Source organism: Gallus gallus, chromosome 4 (assembly GCF_016699485.2).
Source record: "Gallus gallus isolate bGalGal1 chromosome 4, bGalGal1.mat.broiler.GRCg7b, whole genome shotgun sequence".
NCBI classification, from domain to species: domain Eukaryota; kingdom Metazoa; phylum Chordata; class Aves; order Galliformes; family Phasianidae; genus Gallus; species Gallus gallus.
This window is the reverse complement of record NC_052535.1, coordinates 90,650,840-90,672,982: the sequence shown is the minus strand read 5'-3', so window position 1 is coordinate 90,672,982 and position 22,143 is coordinate 90,650,840. Positions and strand designations below refer to the sequence as shown.

Sequence of the window (22,143 nt, the reverse complement as noted above, 5' to 3'; positions counted from 1 at the left end):
GCAGGGAGGGCAGGAGTGGTGTAAGGAGAAGTTCCTCAGGGTGCTGCAGGGAGGCTGAGTGGGGCCAGGGCAGGGAGTGAGGCTGTCAGGGCTCTGCCACAGCCACTGCAGGGACCAGGAGCAGGGACTGGGAGCAGAGCCCCAAGCTGGCGCAGGGGCAAATGGCAGGGTTGGCTCTGGGCTGCACAGGCACCTCCCCACAGGCAGACCAGAAATGAGCACAGTCCATGGCACCGGTCGCTAACAAGCTGAAGAGCCCCGGGGCTGAGTATGCTTCAACATCCAGGCTGAGCCCAAATCCCAGCACAAGGGGGAGGGCAGATCCTGCACCAAACTTGGAAAGGTGCAGCACTCTGCCCTGGTGCTCAGCCCCTGGCTCCATGACTCCCAGCCCATCCCATCACCAGCCCTGCAGCCCCTGACCTCCCAAAACCAGCGGCAGCACCGTAAGGACCTGGCCCCTGACTCGCACTACTGAGCACCGCCACCGCCCCACCCCAGCACTGCTCACCCCACAGCCCCAGCTCCCTGCTCAGCTACAAAGGCCCCACTCACCCACGCCATACTTCTCCTTGGTGGGCAGCCAGGGGGCCATGGCCAGCCGTGCAGCACAGGGACCCGAGGTGCTGCGTGGGGCGCCGGCAGTTCCTCCTGCCTCGCTCCCCGGGTCACGTGCACCCCACCGGCTTGTGCAAACCTCTGCTTCCTCAACACCCAGCTGGGTGCTGCGGGGGCCAACCGCAGCCCAGCACCCCACTGGACAACGGATGCTGAGCACACCGCCTACACCAGGACCTGAGCTGCGTGGATGCCGGCACTCCACACGGGCACGACGGAGCCGCCCAACCCCAGCGATGCCGCGGTGCCCGGAGCAGGGACACCAGGCTGGAGCCCGGGGCACGGCAAGCACCACGGGGATGCCCGTGCCCCCGTCCCTCAGCACGGTGCTGCACAGAGCCCTGCAGGACCGTGCCCAGCCCCCGCTCTCCTGCAGCACCCAGCGGTCAGGGAAGTAACAGCGCGGCACCCCCCGCTTCCTTCCGCTCTCGGCGCCCGTCTGCCCGGCACCCCACTTTCGGGGAGCTCCGTGCCGCCCTCCAGCCCAGGGCCGCAGCCGGGGGGTCCCGTCCAGCAGGCGGTGCCCACCGCGCTGGCAGCGCCCAGCCGAGCCAACGCCGCGCTCCTGCGCAGCCCCCGCACCAGGCTCCCCTCCGAGCCCCGCGCCTCCGCGCGGCCGACATCCCGGGGCGGCTGGGACCCTCCGGCCTCGCCCCAGACGCGGCCCATCCCATCCCGTCCCGGCCCGGCGCGGCGCGGTGCGGCAGCCCGGCCGCTCGGTGCACGGCGCTGCGCGGGCACTGCCCGCTACGGGACAAAACGCATCCGCAGATTCGCCGCGAAACACCCGACGCGTCCGTACGGTACGACTGAGCGTAATAAAAACGGGCATAAATACCTTTAGGTTTTAATTGCAATAAAAAATCAACGACTCGCGGGCGAACTGCGCTACAAACGAGCACGGCGTCGGGCCGAGCCGTTCCCGCAGGCGCCGCTCGGAGCCGGGACGGGCCGCAGCACGGCCCCGCAGCCCCACCTGGCGGCCCCGAGCGGCCCCGCGCCGGGAGCTGCGGGCTGAGGGCCTCGGTCTGGGCGCCGCGCTCGGGATGCCGAACCGGAACGGTGCCGCCGGGACGGGGCCGGCCGGGACGCTCCGGGCTCCCGCCACGCGCCGTGCAGGCCGCACGCCCCAGGCCGGCCCGTTGCCACGCAGACGCCGCCCCTAGCAACGGGCCGCGCGCCGCCGGGCGGCAGGGGCGGCACTGATTGGCGGCTGCCAAAGGCCACGTGACGACGCTGCGGTCACCTGACGGCCGCTCCGGGCAGAGCCGAGGTGGCGGCGGCGCGCGCAGGTGAGCGGTGGCCGGGCCGGAACCGGAACCGGAACCGGAACCGGAACCGGAACCGGAACGGACCCGCGGTGCCCCCTTCGCTTCGGGCCGACCCGGTGCCCGCGTCCCGCGTCCCTCGTCCCTCGTCCGGTGCGGTCGGTTGACCCCCGGCTGTCCCCGGCCTCATTCGTGCACTGCGCTCCGGGTCGCTCGGCCCGGCCTGAGGTCCTCAGCCCCCCGTCCCCGTGTGCCCCCGCCCGCCCCGTGCCCCGGCCCCTCTGCCCCAGCCCGGCCCCGTCTGTCCCCGTGCCCAGGCCGTGCCGATCCCTGCCCCGGGCCCTCCCACCCGTCCCGGTCCTTCACGTCACACCGAGGGTGGCTCAGCCCCAGGCTGTCCCCGCCGTCCCCCACGCCCTGCAGGCATCAGGGTGTCCCCGTGCCACCTCCCACCTGCTCCTTGCAGTGGAAGCGCCATGGCCACCGGCGGGGCCTCGAGCTCCCCGCCCCGGCAGAACGGCACCGGTTTGGTGCTGGAGGACGAGGAGGAGGATGAGGACCCAGCCCTGGGCTGTGACGGGGACCTGGAGGTGAATCCGTACGATGGCCTGCCCTTCTCCTCGCGCTACTATGAGCTGCTGCGGCAGCGCCGGGAGCTGCCTGTCTGGACCACCAAGTACAGCTTCATGGAGCACCTGGAGAGCAGCAGCGGCATCGTGTTGGTGTCCGGGCCCCCCGGCACAGGCAAGAGCACGCAGGTGAGCAGGAGGGCCGGGGCTGTGCTGCTGCTGCTGAGATGGGCACAGGGCTGCGCTGTGGTGCTCCCTCAGCAGCACTGTCCCTCCTGCGCGGAGCAGCTGTGGTGCCGCTGTCCTGTGCTGGGGCAGCAGCCTTCCCGCAGTGCCACACACTGACCCTGTTGCTGCACGAACACCCCGCAGCCCTGGGCTCTGCTTGCAGGCCTTGGTGCAGCAGATGGCCCCTTGGGTGGCATTGCCAGCCCCACTGCGGTGGGCCCACAGCACTGAGCGTGGTGCTGGTTGCGCTGGGGCAGGAATGCTGGCTTCAGGCAGTGCCTCTGCACGAGCTGGGGAGGCACTGCCACGTGTGTGTTGGGAGCACCGCACTGCAGGGAGAGGGTTGGGACTCTTCCTGGGCTCAGTGTGATGGCCAGGGACAGTCGGTCTGGGCGACAGCTGGCACAGGATCAGGCCTCCCCATGGAGCAGGGGCAGTGTGTCCCATCTGTGCTCCTTTGACACAACACCTGAGGGTGTTGTCATGCAGACTTTGACCTGAGAAGGTATCGCCTGGAAGCCGCAGGGGTAACCGTGGGCCTCCACAGAGCTGGCTGCTGTTTGGATCAAAGCTCAGCAGCTGCCGGTCGCTGGGTTTATCAGGGTGTTGGCTGCAGGGCTCCGAGCTGCTGGGTGCAGCCATGCTGCAGCACTCAGTTGAGGTTCAGCGTGAGGCACAGCCCAGCGTGGAGCCCTGTTTAGTGCTTGGTAGCCCTGAAGCTGGGCTGCCCTCGGGTGCAGGCACCATGCAGGTCCTGGAATCACCACACCTCCAGCAGACGGCAACACAACCTCATTGACACAGAGCAGCTGATCCCATACCCTGGTGTGCCAGCACCCTGTGGATTGGTGTTCTGTCCAAGTGGGGAAGAGCTGATGCTCAGGCTTTGCTGTTTCCTCGGCTGACTGTGCTCTGTGCCGATCCTTATGAGGAGGGGGCATTGAGGTGCACAGTGGTGATCCAAGGGGTCCCAGGCTGCAGGCCCACCTGTGGACACAGCCAGGCACAGGGCTGGGGGCTGTGGTCCCTGCAGAGCTGTGTGTGGGTCTCTGGAAGTGGCTCTGGGGGCACATCCCTGCCACTCGGGGACGCCTGCCTGCAGGTACTGCATGGTGCAGGGTGTGGGTGAGGAGCCCGATGTATTGCAAGCAGTTAAATGGCAGGTATGTCTGACTACAGGAGGGGAGTGAGGGGCTGGTTTGGAGGATCCCCATCTAATGTGGGCTGTGGCACATACTCTTCTGTCACAAACTGAGCACAGCAGGACTGGAAACACACGGAAACAGGCAGTGGGGAGTGATGAGAGAAGGAATAGTTTCCCTGCTAGGGATGAAGTGAGCAGCCAAGACTCGAGTGGGAGTAAGAAGTGATGAGATGGAGATGGAGAGGGTCGTTGTCCCATGCCTTTAATGCAAGGATCGGGCAGAAGGCTCTGGGCAGAGGGTGATGAGGCTGTGGAGCTCACTGCAAAGGCAGCGGGGTGCAGGTGCAGCATTACCAGGGAAGGAGTGCCTGTGAGAGGAGCTGGGTGCCCCTGCATTGCTCTGGTGCAGGAGGTCCTGCGGGCACCGGAGCTGCAGTGCAGAGTGCACAGCGGGCACTGCTCAGGACGGATGTGGAGCTCCCAGGCCACCAAGCGGTGCCGTCCCCCCGCAGGTCCCACAGTGGTGCGCCGAGTACGCCCTGTCCCTGCAGTTTGCACATGGCCTGGTGGCCTGCACCCAGCCCCACAGCCTGGCCGCCCTCAGCCTGTCTCTGCGTGTGGCCGATGAGATGGACCTGAACCTGGGCCACGAGGTTGGCTACTGCGTCCCCCACGAGGACTGCTGCACCACGGAGACCATCCTGAGGTGTGGGGATCGGGGGGGCCCCGTGCTGCACGGTGCTGGCGGTGCCGTTCTAATCCCGCTCAGCTCCCTGGCCGCGGCGTAATCATTTAATCCCCCTTGGCCTCGTTAAGGGAGCCGGGCGGGGCGAGTGCCGGGTGGGAGAGGCACGCTCCCCTGGGGATGTCTGCAGGCACAGCCACCCCCTGATGGGCCCGGGCCGCGCAGGTACTGCTCGGACGAGATGCTGCTGCGGGAGATGACGTCGGACCCCCTGCTGCGGCAGTACGGGGTGGTGGTGCTGGACGAGGCGCAGGAGCGCACGGTGCCCACGGATGTGCTGCTGGGGCTGCTGAAGGACGTCCTGCACCAGCGCCCGGAGCTGAAGGTGGTGGTGGTGACCTCACCGGCCATGGAGGAGCGGCTGCGCGCCTTCTGCGGGGATCCCCCCGTGGTTCGGGTGCCCGGACCAGGGCTGCCCCCACAGCTGCTCTACAGGGACATCCCAGCCCACGGCCGCGTCGCAGCAGCCTGCCAGGCTGTGCTGGACATCCACCGGCGGCAGGAGCCCGGCCATGTCCTCCTCTTCCTGGCCAGTGAGCAGGTGGGGCTGCAGCACCCCATGGCTCGGGAATTTGGGGCATCACTGTGCCACCAGCATGGGGCTGGGGGCAGGATGGGCTGGAGGGGTTCCCTGTCTGTAGTTCCTAGGGAAGCCCTGACTGAGATGGGAGCTTGGGATGTCCCCTGGGCTGGGGCAACTCAGCTGTGGGCACGGTGGGGCCCAAGTCTTCCCACAGGGCAGCCAGGTGGGCATAGCCCTGTTTAGGTGCTGCAGAGATTCCTCTGGGCACTGCTGCAACATCACTCATGGCCCTGGCCTTCCTGCAGGAGATCACTGAGTGCTGCAGGGCCATCCAGACCGAAGCTCTGGCGCTGAACCCGGGGCTGGGCCCGCTGCTGGTGCTGCCCCTGCACCCCGGTGTGGGCCGTGCAGCACAGAAGGTGTACGAGGCACCAGAGGAAGGCAGCCGGGAGCGGCGGGTGGTCGTCACCCACTGGCTTGGGGACTCGTCCTTCTCTCTGGGATCTGTGGGCTTCGTCATCGACACGGGGCTGGAGCTGCGCAGTGTGAGTGGGGATGGGGACGGGGAGCTTGGCTCTGCCCTGAGGCGAGCTGAGAGCATGGGAAGAGGATCTGGGTTCAAGATCATGTGCTCATCCCATCGCCTGCCTGGGGACACAGCCCAGACCTTGCACCGCACCGTCGGGGATGGGGGAGCTTTGGAGTAGGCAGGGGCTCACCTGTAGATCCCTTCCCATGGCCTCGTCCTGCAGGTCTACAACCCCCGGATCCGTGCAGAGTCCCAGGTGCTGCGGCCCATCAGCAGGAGCCAGGCGGAGTCACGCATGCAGCGAGCTGCTGGTAGCCCCCAAGGTGAGTCCCCCCCCCGGGGCACACAGGGAGCAGGGGGTGCTGGCACGTGCCTCCAGCAGGGCAATGTGCTGCCCTGCCCCTGCTCACGGCCCCTCTCCCACAGGCACCTGCCTGCGCCTGTACTCGGAGGCCTTCTATGAGCAGCGCCTGCCTCCCAGCCCCGCGCCCCACGTCAGCGAGACCAGCCTCAGCCGCCTCGTGCTGCTGCTGAAGCGCCTGGACATCGCCGACATGGGCCAGTGCGACTTCCTCGACAGGCCAGGTGGGGCTGAGAGAGTGCACGATGGGGGCGGGGGGGAGAGTTGGGGCCAGCTGCGGTCCACGCTCCCTCTGGAGAGGGGTGGAAGCGTCCGCAGGAGCAGGGCAGCAGCAGGGCTGCCCGCCCTCGGTGGCACCGTCAGCTGTCTGACGTCCTGCCCCAGCCCCCGAGTCGCTGATGCAGGCGCTGGAGGACCTGGACTACCTGGCTGCCCTGGATGACGACGGGAACCTCTCGGAGGTGGGGATCATCATGTCGGAGTTCCCCCTGGACCCCCAGCTGGCCAAAGCGCTCATCGCCTCCTGTGAGTTCGACTGTGTGGAGGAGATGGTCAGCCTGGCTGCCATGCTCACAGGTACGGGGTGGGTACCGCTCTGCTGCTGGCCAGAGCCGCGGTGCGGCCCCCAGGATCCAGCCCCGTGGTGGCAGCACGTGGTGACCTCTCCTCTGTGTGTCCCCAGCTCCCCCCTGCTTTGTGACTCCTTCCACACGCCTTGAGGAGGCTGTGACCGCACGCCGGCGGGCTCTGCTCCACCCAGATGGAGACCACTTCACCCTCATCAACATCTTCAATGCCTTCCAGCAGCGTGAGTGCCGGGCAGGGGCGTGACCGGGGCCAGGCAGAACCCCCACACACATCCCACGGCTCCTTTGCTTCTTCCTGGAGCAAGTGCTGGATCAGTGCTCAGCACGGCACCCGGGGGCCTCAGCCTGGCTCTGAGGGGTCCCAGCCCCAGCGCGGGGTTCTCACGCAGTCCCTGTCCCGCACTGCTGAGCCCTCTCTCCCCGCAGACAACATGGATGAGAGCTTGGTGCCGCAAGCACGCGCTGAGCAGCGAGGCGCTGCGCCTGGCAGGCATCGTGCGGGCAGAGCTGCTGGAGGTGATGCAGCGCATTGAGCTCCCCGTCTCACCGCCTGCCTTCGGCACCGACACCAACGTGCTCAACATCCAGAGAGCGCTCATCTCAGGCTACTTCCTCAAGGTGGGCTGGGGGCTGCGCGGGATGAGGGGCACGGCCGGGCAGCGCCATTCACCTCCCTCTCGCTCCCCAGGTAGCCCGGGACATCGACGGCTCCGGCAACTACGTGATGCTGACGCACAAGCACGTGGCCCACCTGCCCTCCGCCTGCTGCTACTTGCTGCGACAGCCCCCCCAGCGCCTGCCCCCCTGGGTCCTCTACCACGAGTTCACCATCTCGCAGGACAACTGCCTCCGTGTGGTGTCGGAGATCCAGCCCCAAATGTGAGCACCTGAGGGCTGGGGAGGGTCCGGGCTGCGCCCATGCCCAGCTCCAGCACTGCAGCAGAGCCCTGGGCCTCCTGGCCTGGGGGGGGGCAGATGGGGGCCGTTCCCACTCATGAGGGGTTCCCATTTGTGGGAAGCTGCTCCCAGTGTTAGCCTGCAGCATCCGGCCCGCAGTTCCCATCACTGGGGCCGGCCCCCCTCCCTGATCCCCTGTCCCTCTGTCCCCGCAGGCTGGTGGAGCTGGCACCCCAGTACTACCTGAGCAACCTGCCGCCCAGTGAGAGCCGCGATCTGCTCATGGAGCTGCGGGAGAAGGTGGTGGCAGCAGAGGACGTCCCTGAGGTGGCCGAGCCGCTGGAGGAGGCAGCCGGCGGGGAGGATGAGAACCGGGACGTCTGCGTGCTGCAGTGAGCGGGAGCCACCGGAGCCCCCCCACCACGGGGCTGCCCGGGTTTGGCCGGGACGGTGGAGTGCCCCCGCGGACCCCGTGCTGCTGTGAGGGCTGTCCCCTGCCCAGGGGTTGCCCTGCCAGCTGCTGCAGGACCAGCCCCTGGTGCTTTCCCTGGGGACGAAGCCATGCGCTTCTCCCTGAGAGGGGGGTGAGGTGCTGGAATAGGCTGCCCAGAGCGGTTGTGGATGTCCCCATCCCAGGGGAGGGGGGTTCAAGGCCAGGCTGGATGGGGCTGTGGGCCGCAGGGCTGAGGTCGCAGGCCCTGCCTGTCTCGGTCCCCAGGCATGGGGCAGCTCCTCAGGAGCGATGGGGCCGCTTGTGAATTTTTCCTGTATAAAGTTTTGTGACCTTTACTGCTGGATTCGTGTCGTGTTTGCACTGCAAAGGGCTCGGGACAGGGTGGGCTCCGTTACCTCTCCCCTGCACCCCCCCGGCCGGGGCTCCCCACCGGCTCCCATGTGCCCCCGAGGGCCGTTCTGTGAGCCCAGCACTGACCCTGTCCTGCGGTTGGAAGCGTGATGCATGGTGCTCTTGCTCACCTCCCGCCTTCAATTCTGGGTACCGTGCTGCTGTCCCGGTCACAGTGAGGGGCAGCCCTGGCATTTGCATCATATGTTCCCCTCTGCAGTTCTGCTATTTTCCACAGAAGCAGAGGGGAAGCTGCGGTGGCTGGGGGAGGCATGCAGCCAGCTCCCTATTCCAGCTCCCTGCTCCCCCTCAGGAGGGATCGGGCGATGCTGTGGGGGGGAGCTGCTGCAGTCCTTCTCTGTCGTCAAGGTCCCCCTTCCTGCCGCGGAGGGTTCCCCAGCCCCCCATCAGGTCCCAGTCCTGCATCACTTCGCACGGGCTTGGGGCTGGCAAGCAAAGGCTGAGGGGCCCAGCACTGAGCGGGCACTGCCCCCCCTGCCTGCCTCTGGCCCACGCATGGGGCTCTGCTGTTCCCAGGAAGGGGCCCAGGGATTCCGTCCTCCATCACAGCACCTCGAAGGCTGAGGGTGGTGGCTGAGCCTCCCCACAGCCACATCAGCATCCGAACTTCCCCCTCGCTTTCTAGGAACCCCAGAAAGTACGTGACCAGGAGCAATGAGGACAGCCTGTGTCTGCTGCCATCCCCAGCCTGGTACCGCTGTGCCCCCAGAATGGGGACCTGCAGACACCCCCTGCCCAGGGCTGCCACCCCTCATCCCTATCCCCACCACCTGCTGCCCCTTATTCCCTTCCAGCCGTGTTCCTGCCCCACGTCTGCCTCCCTTGCAGTGCTGGAGCCAATTTGTGCGGTGGAAGCTGTCCCTGCTTCCGGCTGGGGATGGCAGCACCTACCTGTCCTCCATCCTGCGCTGTCAGAGAGGGGACACCTGACTCTGGGCTACAGTGTCTGTGGTTCCTGTCGCTTTAGGGGGGCAGTAGGGCAGGACAGGGGATGCTCCCACCCAGGGGTGCACCCTGCCCCTTCTCCAGTGCTGGCTGGGGCCACTGCCAGGGCTGCGTCCTTGCCTTGGTGCACAGCCCCGAGGTGGGCACTGCCCCACGCTCTGCCATCCCTTCCTCGCTCCCCTGGAGGTGCTCCCCCTAAAACCCTCCCCTATGGATCCCCGTGCTGGAGGGCACCCGGTGGGAGCCGGGACCAGAGGAGCTCCAGCACCGCCTCGAGCGGCCCCGCGCTGCCCCTTCGCCCGGGGCACGGCGTGGCGCTCACGGTGCCCCCTCTCCGAGCAGCGCTCACACCGAGGCCGGCTGGGCTGGAGCCGAACGCGGGTACCGATCCTCAGCTCCGCCCTGCACCGCTTTCTCCTCTTCTGAGAACTGTGATGCTGCTGCGGTTTGCCTTCACCTTGGGGCATCCCCGCGGGGTCGCGGCTCGGTATATACACGGCAGCTCCCCGACCCTCAGAGCCAACAGGAGCAGCGCACGCAGAGGTAGGAAGGGGGGGTCTCTGAAGGGCGACGGGGAGCCGGGAAGCTGCTGCCCCACTCGGGCACTCCCTGCCCGGGGCCGTGCCGGGAAGGGCTGGGAGCTGCGCCCACCGCCCACCGAGCGGTGCTTTCCCAGCCGCTGCCCCCGGCTCCGCTCGCTCTGCCCACCCCCGCTGCACCCCGGCACGGCTGCGCCCCGGCACGGCTGCGGCCCGGCACCGCTCCTCCTGGGATCCAACGCTGCGTCCCCTGACGCTGCCCCTCTCCCCACAGATGATGGTCCCGGTGCTCCTGGCGCTGTGCATCGCCCTTACGGATGCCCTGACTGCCTTCCCCCCGAAGTGTGAGTGCAAGGGGAGCCGGGGGGGCTTCAGAGGGGGTCACCCGGTGCAGGGAGGGATGGGGAGCGGATAGGGGGTGATGGAGCAGGCCAGGGACCGTGGGTGGGTGGTACCCGGGGAGGGGGGTACCCTGCCCCACCGCAGCGCAGGTGACAGACTGACCGCAGCCTCTGCACTCCATCTCCAGTTCTGGTGGGGAACAGGGACCAGGATGTGGTGGTGAAATGCAACACCTCGAGGCAGGAGGTGACCTGGACACAGAACGGGGAGCCGGAGCCCATGGCTGAGCTTGTGACCGAGGGACAGACTCTCACCATCCGCGGCTTGGACCAGCCGGCCACCGGCAACTACAGCTGCTGGGCTGGGGGTGTCCTGCTGGACAGCACCTACGTGGTGGTCGGGGACAGCGGTACCTGGGGCTGGGGGGGTGTGGGATGATGGGGGCACGGGGACAGGAGAGAGGGGTGGGGAGGGATGTGAGATGTTGGGCAGGATGGGGCAGACGTGGGGTGATGGGGCAGGGTGGAGACAGACGTGAAGTGATGGGGAAGGGTGGGGATGGATGGAACAAGTGTGGGTGCAGGCAGGGGACCTGCCTGACACGCAGCACGGGTGGAAGATCGTGCTGCAGCCTGCAGGACAGAGGATGCACCCAGGCAGGGCTGTGTGGGATGGGTTGGGGAAGGGCACACAGCTCAGCCCCACAGACCCCAACCCTTTGTCCCCGGCCCTGTCAGGAGAGAAGGGCAGGAACGCCTCCTGCCAGGCTGATTCCTACCGCGGCTCCTTCCGCTGCTCCTGGATAGGGTCCCACTCCACCGTCTTCCGCGCCCGCCTCACACACAGGTGGGTATGACAGCCCCCAGCCCCGGCCCCGCGGGCTCCCCACACTCACACTGCCTTCCTGCACAGCGACGGCTCTGTTGGGGACTGGGTGCCAGCAGCCAGGCACGGCAGGCGATTCAGCGCCAACTTCACGGACCCCTCCTTCTGCCCCTTCGCAGAGGAGCTGCGCCCGCTGCAGCTGCACTTCGAGGGCATCTCATACACCTCCTTCTACAACTTCTCCATTTACTTCTTTGTCCGTGATATTGGTGAGCTCAGCCCACAGACGTCCCCAGGGTGGGGTCGGGGTCCTGGGAGCCCCAGTGGGCCACAGCCCCATGCTGAGCCCCGCTGTGCTCTGCTGCCCGCAGTGCGGCCCGACCCCCCGCAGGAGCTGACTGCGCACCTTCGGGAGGGGCAGCTCCACCTGGCCTGGGCCCCCCCCGCCTCCTGGCCGCTCCCCAAGTCCTACTTCGCCCTCCTCTACTGGCTGCAGTACGAGCTCCCCAACGGCACCCAGGTAACAGGGCAGGCTGCCCACACCCCCGCTGCCCCCCACCCACACCGCCCTGCACCCAGCCTGCCCACGCTACCAAAGCCCCGGCCTGGCCTCTCCTTCAGCACAGGAGCATTGTTAGGAGCGGTGCTCAGTGACCCCCGGGGAAGGAGAAGGGGGGGGTTAGGAAGCTGTCACTCTCAGCTGTCACCTCTGCTTCCCCCCAGCACTGCCTAAATGAGGCAGCATCGCTGCCTGGGATGGGGAAGAACCACAACCCCCGACTGCTGTACCCCCAGCTCCAAGCGCTGCACCTCCACCTCCTCCGGTGGTCCCGGTGCCCCTCCCCAGGCCGTGACCAAACCTCCCTTTGCAGGTTGACACCTTTGTGGAGGGCACGGAGAAGATGAGCCTGCAGGAGCGCGTGCGCCGGGTGCGCATCAGCTGCCAGGACCCCTACACCTACACCAACACCTCCTGGAGCCCCTGGAGCAGATGGCGGGAGGTGGACACAGCCCGGCCGTGGCGGGGCTGAGGGGCGCATAGCCCTGGGCTGGGGGCTGAGGGGCAGCACCTCCGGGGTGAGGAGGCCAGAGCTGCCCGCTGCCGACGTTCCCATCCACTTATGTTATATTGAAGTGGTTTCTTTAACCTCTGTAAAAGAGTTGAGTTTGGCTTTTCTGTGAAAAACCCCAGTCGGGGTGCGTGGGGGCGAGCAGAGCTCTGGATCCTAGAGCTCCCAGCCCCGCTTTGCCACCCCCTCGGCACCCTGCAGGACATCCAGCCTGCAGCTCCAGTTGGGAGCTGCAGTGGGTGGGAATGAGCGCAGACCCCGCAGCCCGGCGGCCCTGACAGGGAATGGCCCACAGACCACGCAGCCGTGGAGCAGCCCTGGGCACGGCCTCAGCCGCAGCCCCGCGCACAGGGAGCTGCCAGGGGTCGCCGTCCCATCACACAGAGCGCTCGGCGCTGGGTAATGCCACGGGGCGTTTATTGAGATGCTCCCGTGTGGGCCAGGGCCGGGACTGCAGCCCTGCTGCCGCTCTGGAGAGGCTGGTGAGAGTGTGCGGCCCGGGGCGCTGTCCTGCTGGGGAGTGGGGGCCTCCCGGGGGCGTCTGCGGAGCCCAGGGGTCCCGTGGCAAAGAGGTCCGGAAGGACCGGGTTCCAGGAGTCCGGGGGTCCCGTGGCTCGGGAGTGGAGGGCGCTCCAGAGGGGCGGGGGGCACAGAGGGCCCCGCAGAGCAGCAGCCCGGTGCCGGGAGTCCGGGGGGTCCCGGCGGTCCCCGGTCCGCAGCAAAGGGGTGGGCGCCGCGTCACGGCGGTACCACGGCACCCAGGCGCAGCTCCTCCCCTTCCAGCATCTCCCTGCAAGAAAGGGGTCCCGCTGAGCCCCGCGACCGCCGCGTCCCCCGCCCCCACCCGCGCCCCCTCCCCGTACCGATACGCGGCGATCTCCGCGTCCAGCGCCATCCGCAGCCGCAGCAGCGCGGGGTATTCCCGCAGGCACCGCGCCATCTCCTGCTCCGCTTCGCCGATCTGCCGCTCCAGCTCCGCCACCCGCTCCTGCGGTCGGGCCGTCAGCGCCACCCCGGGACCCCGACCCGGACCCCGGGACCCCCTCCCCTCCCCCTCCCGCCTCCCGGCCCCCGTCGTCCCCCGGCTGCGGCTGCATCCCCACGGCAGCGCTCCCCACATCCAGACCCCGCGCCCCCATAACCAAGCGTCCCCAACCCCCGCACTCAGCCCCTCCGAACCCAAGCGTCCACTCCCCTTCCTCTGAGGCCCCCCCCACCGCCGGGACCCCCCCGCTCCACCCCCATCGCGCACCACCCCCACGCTCGCACCTCGCGGCCACTCCCCCGGGCACCCCCAGCCCTCCCCCCGCCCGTTACCTGGTACTTGGCGAGCTCCCCGCTGCGCCGGTCGCGGAGCCCCTCCAGCTGCCGATGCAGCGCTCCCACGGCCCCGCGCAGCGCCTCCACCTCCGCGGCGCGGGCGCGGAGCAGCCGCCGGTACCCCGCAGCCTCCGCGCGGGCGCGGAGCACCGCCTCGCCGCCCCGGGAGCGGGGAGAGCAGCGGGGCCCGGACCAGCCCAGCGCGCAGCCCCCCGGGCCGTCCTCCCCCCCGCCGGGGCCGCCCGCGCTCATCCCGGCGGCTCTGCGGCGGTGCGGCGGCGGTGGCTCCCCCCTCCCGGTCCGACGGGCCGCGTCACGGAGTCGCAGCCAATCCCGCCGTCGGGAAACCGGCACCGGCGGCCCCGCCTCCTCCCGGGAGCGCCGCGGGAGCGGCGGGACGCCGCCCGCCCCCCCCGGTCCGTAACGCAACGAGCCGCGAGACCCGACGGGGGCGGGCGGCGTCCCGCCGGCACCGCAGGCTCCCGGTACGCCTCGAGGGGTCCCGGTTCGGGCAGGGGTCCCCGCCGTCCCCGCGGGTGCCGGTGCACGACCTCCGTTCCCGTCCGCCCCGTCGCGTCCCGGCAGCACCACGGACAGCGGGGCCGGGCTGGGGTCAGCCGGAGGTCAAGGTCAAAATCGGGGTCACGATTAGGGTTGGGGTCGGGGCCTCAGCCCCATTAGCAGCGGGCCCCCGGCCGGAGCTGGCTGGGGAGGGTCCCGTGGCCCAGCCCTGCATTGCCCGAGTCCTGGCCTGGCTGCACCCCGCTGCTGGGACACAGTGGGGGACCCAGAAGTGCCGCTGCCCGCATCGTCCGCACTGTGCCAGACCAAAAGTTCAGTCCCACACTGAGACGCAGCGTGGGGAGGAGGCAGAGGTGGCCCCGGGGGCAGCTTCTGGGGGGGGCCGCTGCCACCCGCTGCCACGTGGGGCGACCCTGCGCCCATCGTCCGGGCCCAGCGCTGCAGACGGGGGCCGGGAGCACCGGGAGCACCGGGAGCCCCTCCCGTGTGGCCAACAAACTCCGTCTGTCCGGCGTGCAGGGAACGCTGTGCCAGCGACGGGACCCCACTGCTGGGAGCCAAAGCTGAAGAACTCCGACTCATCGGGATAAGACGCCGCGCCACAACGAGCGGGGGCAGCAGTGAGTTTCCAGCACCGGGAATGTGAGAGTCCGCGGGGATCCCACCCCCACCCCCGGCTCTGCCCTCTCTGGGCAGGATGGGCGCTGAGGCGCTGCCGCAGCACGTGGAGCTGCTGATGGGGGATCGGACCCCGAGGAGCTGCACGGGGTGGGCGGCCCCCCCAGAGGGTCCGGGCTGGCAGAGGCACGTGGGATGAGGTGGGGGGGGGGGGGAGGGGGCAGAGCTCAGAGTCCATCTGCCCGGGGCTGCCGCTCCACCAGGGCAGTGAGGGGGCCCAGATGCGGTGTGGGGAGGGGGCTGCCGCTCGGGATGGCACCGGGAAGCAGCAGCCCCCTCCCCTCCCTGCCGCGGGGTGACGGGGCCGCCTGGCAGCCCTCCAGGCTGAACCGCCCACTGCCGCCTCCTGATCAGTTCGGGGCCCTCAGGGGCTCAGGGGGTCCCCTCCGCCACGCAGCGCCCTCAGACCACGGAGGCCACCCCTGAGACGGATGTCACCTTATTGTCCTCGGCCCAGGGCTGCAGGTTCTGCAGGGCGTACAGCGAGGAGTTGTGCATGCAGAGCGGGTCCTGCGGCAGCGGCTGGCTCAGGCTCTTCTGGAAGGCCTCCTGCTGCAGGTGCAGCATCAGCCGGTTGGCCTGCTGCCGCTCCGCCTCGCGCTCCTCCGCCGTCTGCCTCCTGCACACACAGCCCGGGGGGGTGAGCGTTGGGGTGCAGGGATGCACGGGGACGGCACCTCCACCGCCCCGGCCCGGCCGGGATGGAGCAAAGCAGCCAAGCAGCACCAGGAGGAGCTGCAGGCGAACCCCCCCCACCCCCCCGTTACCTCCACTTGGTGCGGCGGTTCTGGAACCAGGTTTTGACCTGCGCGTCCGTCATCTTGAGGGCCTTGGCCAGGGTGGCTCTCTCGGCCGACGCCAGGTATTTCTGGCGGTGGAAGCGCTTCTCCAGCTCGCAGATCTGCACGCGGCTGAAGGAGGTGCGCGGCTTCTTCCGCTTGGGCGGCGTGCGGTTCTGGTAGGGGTGCCCGATGCGCCGGGTGGCCGCAAAGGGCGAAAGCGCGGCTGTGGGCAGAGGGGGGCGAGCGGCAGTGATGGGGGGGGAGCACAGCACAGCCCCGTCCTTTGGTTCAGCCATCGGCAGGGAATGGGGCCGAGACCACCCCGCAGGGCGCTGCCGGAGCGGCACAGCCCATGGGCAGCACTGAGCGCAGACCGGGACGTGGGCAGAGCAGAATGGGAGCTCTGTGGGAGCTGCGGGGAGGGGGCGAGGAGGGATACCCCCCATCCTGATCCTACAGAGCACACGGCACCGCAAAACGCCGTCAGTGGGCTCATGTGCAGCTCCTGCCGTGGCTCTAAGTGCGCCCTGAGGCCGAGGGGGGACCCGGCAGCCGGGACCCCCAGTCTCACCCAGTGGCACAGCGGTCCCACTCCCAGGGTCAGCGAGGGCTCCAGGCAGCACAAACCCGGCCCTGTTCCCAGCACCGCGCTGTGCCGCAGCCCCGCCGCCTCCCAGCACTCCCCGCGGAGGGGATGGGACCCGGAGGCCATCAGAGGCAGCTGATGTCTCCTCTTCGCACGCAGCAGCCTCTGGGTTGGCCGCCCCGCAGCTGTTGGGGGTGGGGGCTTGGGGAGGGGGCTGCCACCTCCCACAGGGACACGGGGATGGGGCCATGGGAGCATCAGGGCAGCAAAGGGCTGGGAGGAGGATGGAGCCGGACTGCGTGCGTGCAGCACAGGCGGCCCACGGCTGAGCCACAGCTCCAGGACACCATGGCCATCGCCAACACCGCACCGCATGGGCAGCGCTGCGTCGATGGGGCTGCCATGGGGCTGCCGTGGGGCGCCAGCACCCCAAGCATGTGGGGCATGGGGCAGACCCTGCAGCAGGCCCCAGGGACGGACCATCCGTGCCCCGCACCCCATCAGCATGGTGGGAAGGCGTCTGCCCGCGGCGGGGGCGGAAGCGCTCAGTGCAGGTGGAGCCGCACAGTCGGGGGGATGGACTGACGCCCCCGCGCCCCCTCCCCACGTGGGGCGGCCCCTCACCGCAAACAGATGCTGACAGCCCCGAGACCACCCCAAGGCTCCAACGCTGAGTGATGGCCACGGCTGGGAGACCCCGTGCCGGGGAGGGGCCGCCGTGTCCCCCCACCGCTGGCGCCAGGCAGGAGACGGGGACGTCACCACCGGCCATGCGCGGGGACGGCGCTCCATCACCAACGGGTGGGCCGGGAGGCGAACCCGGCTCTGATGGTGCCCCGATGGGTCCCCATACCCCGAGACCTCCCACCCCACAGAGCCCAGCCCCTGCGGCCCCCACAGCCCCCACAGCCCCGGCCTCATCCACCGCCCTCGTCCCCACACAGGGCCGCGCTGCGGACGTGGCAGTGCCGCCATCTTGGGAAGGAGCCGCACTCAGCCACGCTCGCAGCCCCTCACTCACCCCACCGGCACCGAGCACCGGGCACCAGCACCCCACACCCTCTGCACCGGGGCACAGAACCCTCATCTCAGCACCCTGAGCTGCTCCAGCCACAGCACCCCACACACGGCCCCATCGGCAGCACCGCACCCCACCGCTCACCCCAATGCTCCATCACACCCCAGCCCTGCCTGCACCCCAAACCCGGCATCCAGCAGCCCCGCATCCATCCCCGTACACACACACACAGATCTGCACATCCCACACAGCCCCGTCCTCCTCCCAACACATCCCACAACCCAGCACAACGACCACAGCACAGCACGGGCTCACAGCCATGCCAGCACCTCCCCGCCACATCCCCAGCCCCACAAACCCCCCCCACTGCATCCCCAGCCATGCGGATGCCCCACAGCGCAGGCCCCCAGTTCCACAGACTCCCCACAACATGAACTCACAGCCTCACAGACACCCCACTGTCAGGATTCCAGCCCTGCGGACACCCCGCAGTGTGGGCTCACAGCCCCACTGCCATCCCACAGCGCAAGCCCCCAGCCCCACAGACACCGCACCGTGTCTGCTCCCCGCACAGCCCCATTCCCACACATAGGTGGGTATCACTGTGCACCCCCACGCAGGATCTTTGCTCCCCGTTTCCGCACACGGCCTCCCTCCTCCCGGTGGGACCGGGCCGGGGCCGCAGCCCCGCGGTTGTAACAGGTCGGTGCTGCGGAGCCCGCAGCCGAAGCACGACGGGACATCCCGGCGCGTCGCAGGGAGCGGCTGCGGCGAAGCTCCGGCCCCAACGGGAAACGGGAACCGAGGCCGCCGGGGGGCAGCGCCCACCCGGAGCCACAGCGCGCGGGCCCCGACGGCGGCCGCTTCCCGGTGCGCGGTGCCGCGGCTCGGCGGCGTTCGGCGGCTCCGCGGCCTCCGGCGCACCGTGGAGGCAGCACCACGCGCAGCACCGGCGGAGCGCCGCCGCCTCCAGCACGGCGGAGCCCGGCGCGGACGGTCCCCGTGCTCTGAGCCGCTGCGCCCGCTCCTCTCCCGTTCCCGTTCAGCCGCCGCTCCGCGCCGCACCGCACCGCGCGCCGTCGGAGCCGCCGAGAGCCGTCGGAGCGGAGCGCTCACCTGAGAGCCGATCCTTAGCGATGCGCCGCGTGGTCTCCATCCAGGGGAAGGTGAGCCCCGACAGCCCCGGCACCGGCGGCGGGGCGGCGGGAGGTGCGGGCGGCGCGGGTCGGTGCGCGGGGACGCGGATGACCCCGGCGGGCGGCGCGGCGGGCGCGGGGGTCACGTTCACGCTCACGTTCATGCTCATGTTGAGGTTGTAGGACCCGAGCGAGCAGGCGGGGCCGTAGCTGCCGCCGTACAGCCCGGGGTAGTCGGGCTCTCCCGCAGCCCGCGCCGGTCCCGCACCGCCCGGGGGCTCCGGGCCGCTGAGGATCTGGTCGATGCCGAAGCTGATGGGCTCGTGGGGAGCGGGGGCCGCGCCGCCGCCCTCCCGCGCCAACGCCGCCGCCGCCTCCATGGCCCCGCCGCGCTCAGAGTCGGGGCATCGCGGGGCCGCCTAGGCGCGGGGCGCGGCCGCGGGCTGCGGGGCGCTGCGGGAGGGGCGGCGGGCGGCGGGCGGTGGCCGAGGCCGGGGCAGGGAATGGGGCATGGCCCGCGGCGGAGGCGGCTGCTGGCGGCCGCGAGCTGCGGGCTGCGGGGCGCGGCGGGGCCCCCCGGCTGCACGCGCTTTTCTGCCCCGCTCCATCTGGAGCTGCCAAAATCTCGGCCGCCCGCCCGCTGATTGGCGGCCGCGCCCCGTGATGGACAGCCCGCGCCCTCTGGGGCGGGGGCTCGCGCATCCCGGGGCCACGCCCCGGCACCGGCCCCCTCCCCGGCCTCGGCACCGGGCCCTCCACCCCACCCCCGCGCCCGGCCCTCGGCCCGCCGGGATCCCCCCGCACCGCCGCGGCTCGGCGCGGGCAGCGCGTCTCCGGGGTCGCCTGTCGGGGTCCGTCGGAAGCGCCGCGGTGGGGGAGGAGGCGCGTCCCGGTCCCCCCCGCCCGGAGAGCCGCCGGGCTCGGAGCGGTGGAACGATGGAAGGGTCCCATCGGACAGCGACACGGCGCACCCCCACCCACCGCCCTGCCCCGTCCGATGCCGTCGGGGCTCAAGGAGAGCAGCGCCGGGGCCGCCACCCGCCCTCCCCCGCCGTGTCGGGGCCGCGCCGTTATCCGGACGGAGACCTTTGCGCGTCCCGGGGCGCACAGAGCGGCCCCGGTGCCGTTATGCGTGCGGTTATACCGGGGCGCTCCGGTGCTTCGTTCCCCGCATCCGCCGCTGTCCGCACGTACCGACCACGGCCCTTCAGACCCCGCAGCAAACAGACCCCGCGCCCACCGTTCCCGGCGCACGGATCTGCTTTTGCCCTCCCCTCCCCCCGCCGCAGCTCCCGGCGATGTGGACCCGGTTACCGCGGACCCGTCGTTGCCGACAGTGCGCACCCGCGTCCCACGGCCACTCTGCTCCGGTGACACGGAGCCCGGAGCCGGGCCCCTTGGCGAGGCTCATATCTGCCACGGAGAGTGCCCCGGGCTCGGCGCCCACCCGCACACCGGGCACGCGTCGGGCGGTCGCGGCCAACGCGGAGCAGTGCGGACCGGGCCGGGCCCTTGGCGACTGTCGCGATCGGTCCGAGCCGCGGGCGCGGGTTCGGTGGGTCCGGGCCGATGGGTGCCGGGTCCCGGTTCAGGGCGAGGGCGGCGGGTCACGTCCCCGGGGCAAGGGACGGCGCGGGAGGGGCCGCCCGTCCGCCCTGGCGCCACCGGTCTGGGGCAAATGACATTACCGGGGCTGCGCCTGTAAATCACGGCGGCACCGGGAGCAGCAGCTGCTGCGCCCCGGGGGCACGGCACGGCCCGAGGGCACTGCAGGGCTCGGGGGCACCGGGCGGAGCCGGGCCCAGCGGGACGCGCTGCTCCACGGGGAGTGGGGCTGCGCTGAGTGCTGTGTGGGGGGGCACAAACACACACACACACAAACACCGCGGTGGGACTCAGCCTAACACACGTGTGTTTGCACACCCTGCAGAACAGCGCAGTGATGCGCAGAGTGCAGCATGGGTATACACACACTTACTCACAGATGTGCTCACACCCGGCTCCGCACCGCGGCACCGCCCCACGCGTGCACACCCACAGCTGCACGCAGACACGCGCAGCCCACGGCTCAGCGCGGCTGCACACGCGTGCACAGAGCCGCGTGCACGGAGCCACCTGCACAGCCCTGGTGCACGCACACAAGCGGACACACAGAGCACAGTGTGACGATGCACACACGCACCCACTCAGACTATCCAGAGCTGCGCCCACTCCCGCTGCGCTCACACGCACCCCACGGTCCCTTCCCCGTACCCACACAACCCCCCCGTGTACCCACGCACACATCCCACCGGCCCACGCCGGGCTCACCCCACCCTACGTGGGTAGGCACAGCGTGGACCCTCCCACGCCCCCGCAGGAGCTGCCCCCCCCGCCCGGAGCTCCCCGGTGCCAATGGTGCCCATGGTGCGGGTCCCGCGCGTGCAGCGGTGGGGGGGACAGCGCGCCCCGACCCGCAGCACTGCAGCCCGCAGGTGCGGGGAGGAAACGCCTCGTGCCGGGGAAGGGAGCGGGCGGCAGCGGGTTAATTAAACCGAGAGCGGGAGGCAGCTGTGTGGAAGCGCCCAGGGGCTGGAATGCCGCGCGGTCCGGGAGATGGATTGGGGGGCAGGGGATGGGCCCCGCGGCACCTGCCCGTGTCACCGCCACCTCCGCCCCGCGCCCGCGGGAGCTGCAGAGCGCATCCCGGCCCCGCTGCGGTGCCCACCGACCCCGACCCCCTCAGGGCGGGAGGCAGAGCTGGGGGCGATGCGGGGTCTGGCGACGGCGGGGGGGCCGGGGCGGCACGCGGAGCGGGGAGCTCAGTCCAGGGCGGGGGACCGGGAGAAGCCCGAGCCCTCGGGCGGTGCCGGAACAGGGGGCGCTCAGTGAGACCGGTGCCACTGCGGCCCGGGGTTCTCTTTCCAGGAATCCCCACGGGCCCCAAGGCCGCCCCAGCGGCATCTCCCTGTTCGCCCCGTGACCCTCACACAGCAGCAGCCGGGGCTGTGAGGCACCACCAGGCTGCCCCACGGCTCTGCCCGGTGTCTGAGTGCTGCGTGCGCCGTGGGGCTTCGGTGAGGGACCCTCTCACACACCCGCAATGGGACGGGGCTGGGAACAGCCCGATGCGCTCAGACAGAACTCTGCTCGTCGCCCCCCGCCCACAGCTCACACCCCTGTGGGTTCCAGCACACGGCCCCCCCGATCTCCCCCCTTGGCTGCCACCCGCGTGGCGCTGACAGCGGCGAGAGGACGGGGCAGAGGGGCACTCGCACGGGCCAGTGTGGAAAATCAGCCCTCAGTGCCACGACGCTGCCCGCAGTGACTGCAGCACCAGGCCCTGCTGCCGCCGGAGCCGCACCGCTCCCACAGGGCCCGCACGCTGAGCAGAGCTGCGCCCCAACATCCCGCTGCCCTGCAGCACCCCGCAGCCCGCAGGGTGCCCGACCCGTGGCACAGCCGTGGGGATGCACGCACAGATCCCTTCCTTCCCACGGCTCTCCCATCAGCGCAGCCGCCCCCCGCAGAACCTCTCCGGCAGCCCCCACCCCGCGCCCTCCCCCTCCCCGGGCTGCCGCTCTGCAGCTGATGGAGCCCCGCAGCCCCGCGCCGATGTCCCCGTGCCCCGCACGGCTCCCTGCCGGGCTGGGGCGCTCTGCCGGGGGCAGGACGGAGTGCCGCGGGCCGCTGCCCGCCCCTCACCGCTGACAGCCGCTCCAGCGCGCGGCGATTAAGCGGCGGAGGCCTGGCCGGGCCCCACGTTACCACCGGGAGCTGCTGCCAAGCCGCCCTCTCCCGCCCGCTCCCCCTCTAATCTCATTATCGCTGGACGTCCCCTTCTTCCTCCCGCTTCCCCCCCAAACCCGCTGGCAAACTGTAGGGACAGTCAGCTCCTCTCTGGCTGCTGGGTTAATTCTGGGCTAATTAGATGAAGCCAGCCCAGATTGGATTACTTTAGCCTGCATTTGGTCCTCCAGTCCTTGACTTGCGGCTCCCGTGGGAGCTGCTGGCGCCTCCTGCCTCAATCAGACACTTCTTAACCGCATGAAACACTCCCGGTGCCC

General features: G+C 70.2%; 6 protein-coding genes across 7 annotated transcripts in view; 2 read left to right on the top strand and 4 right to left on the bottom strand.

The window, feature by feature from the left end:
- LOC429518 (dedicator of cytokinesis protein 2-like) overlaps positions 1-665 on the bottom strand; it is a 52,762-nt gene extending 52,097 nt beyond the window's left edge. Inside the window, 1 exon segment of the mRNA XM_015301282.4 lies at positions 556-665. Within this exon segment, the coding sequence (XP_015156768.1) occupies positions 556-595 (40 nt within the window). The 5' untranslated portion in view covers positions 596-665.
- A 1,197-nt stretch (positions 666-1,862) lies between these two features.
- DQX1 (DEAQ-box RNA dependent ATPase 1) lies at positions 1,863-8,258 on the top strand. The gene is made up of 12 exons (XM_040699134.2): positions 1,863-1,910; positions 2,353-2,644; positions 4,340-4,533; positions 4,738-5,113; positions 5,401-5,640; positions 5,848-5,947; positions 6,051-6,209; positions 6,370-6,561; positions 6,668-6,797; positions 6,983-7,190; positions 7,261-7,451; positions 7,685-8,258. The coding sequence occupies exons 2-12, from the start codon at positions 2,363-2,365 to the stop codon at positions 7,863-7,865; spliced, it is 2,253 nt and encodes a 750-aa protein (XP_040555068.1). The 5' UTR covers positions 1,863-1,910; positions 2,353-2,362; the 3' UTR covers positions 7,866-8,258.
- Positions 8,259-9,679: 1,421 nt separating this feature from the next.
- Positions 9,680-12,089, top strand: LOC101747944 (interleukin-12 subunit beta-like). The gene is made up of 6 exons (XM_025150449.3): positions 9,680-9,822; positions 10,093-10,162; positions 10,348-10,569; positions 10,898-11,006; positions 11,073-11,505; positions 11,858-12,089. Exons 2-6 carry the CDS (start codon positions 10,093-10,095, stop codon positions 12,014-12,016), a joined length of 993 nt encoding a protein of 330 aa, XP_025006217.3. The 5' UTR covers positions 9,680-9,822; the 3' UTR covers positions 12,017-12,089.
- A 360-nt stretch (positions 12,090-12,449) lies between these two features.
- On the bottom strand, positions 12,450-13,663 carry TLX2 (T-cell leukemia homeobox 2). The gene is made up of 3 exons (XM_040699775.2): positions 13,373-13,663; positions 12,919-13,043; positions 12,450-12,845 (listed from the first exon to the last, which is right to left on the bottom strand). The coding sequence occupies exons 1-3, from the start codon at positions 13,625-13,627 to the stop codon at positions 12,794-12,796; spliced, it is 432 nt and encodes a 143-aa protein (XP_040555709.1). The 5' UTR covers positions 13,628-13,663; the 3' UTR covers positions 12,450-12,793.
- On the bottom strand, positions 13,654-18,539 carry LOC121106475 (T cell leukemia homeobox 2). Of its 2 annotated transcripts, XM_025150311.3 has the most exons (3): positions 18,078-18,539; positions 15,343-15,580; positions 13,654-15,194 (listed from the first exon to the last, which is right to left on the bottom strand). In XM_025150311.3, the coding sequence occupies exons 1-3, from the start codon at positions 18,475-18,477 to the stop codon at positions 14,978-14,980; spliced, it is 855 nt and encodes a 284-aa protein (XP_025006079.2). In that variant the 5' UTR covers positions 18,478-18,539; the 3' UTR covers positions 13,654-14,977. The 2 variants fall into 2 exon arrangements, with proteins under 2 accessions (XP_025006079.2, XP_040555707.2); XM_040699773.2 differs by lacking the exon at positions 18,078-18,539 and having other exon boundaries at positions 13,776-15,194; positions 15,343-16,930.
- Positions 18,491-19,472, bottom strand: LOC121113217 (skin secretory protein xP2-like). Its single transcript, XM_040699774.2, has one exon. The coding sequence runs from the start codon at positions 19,046-19,048 to the stop codon at positions 18,491-18,493; it is 558 nt and encodes a 185-aa protein (XP_040555708.1). The 5' UTR covers positions 19,049-19,472.
- Positions 19,473-22,143: the final 2,671 nt, after the last annotated feature.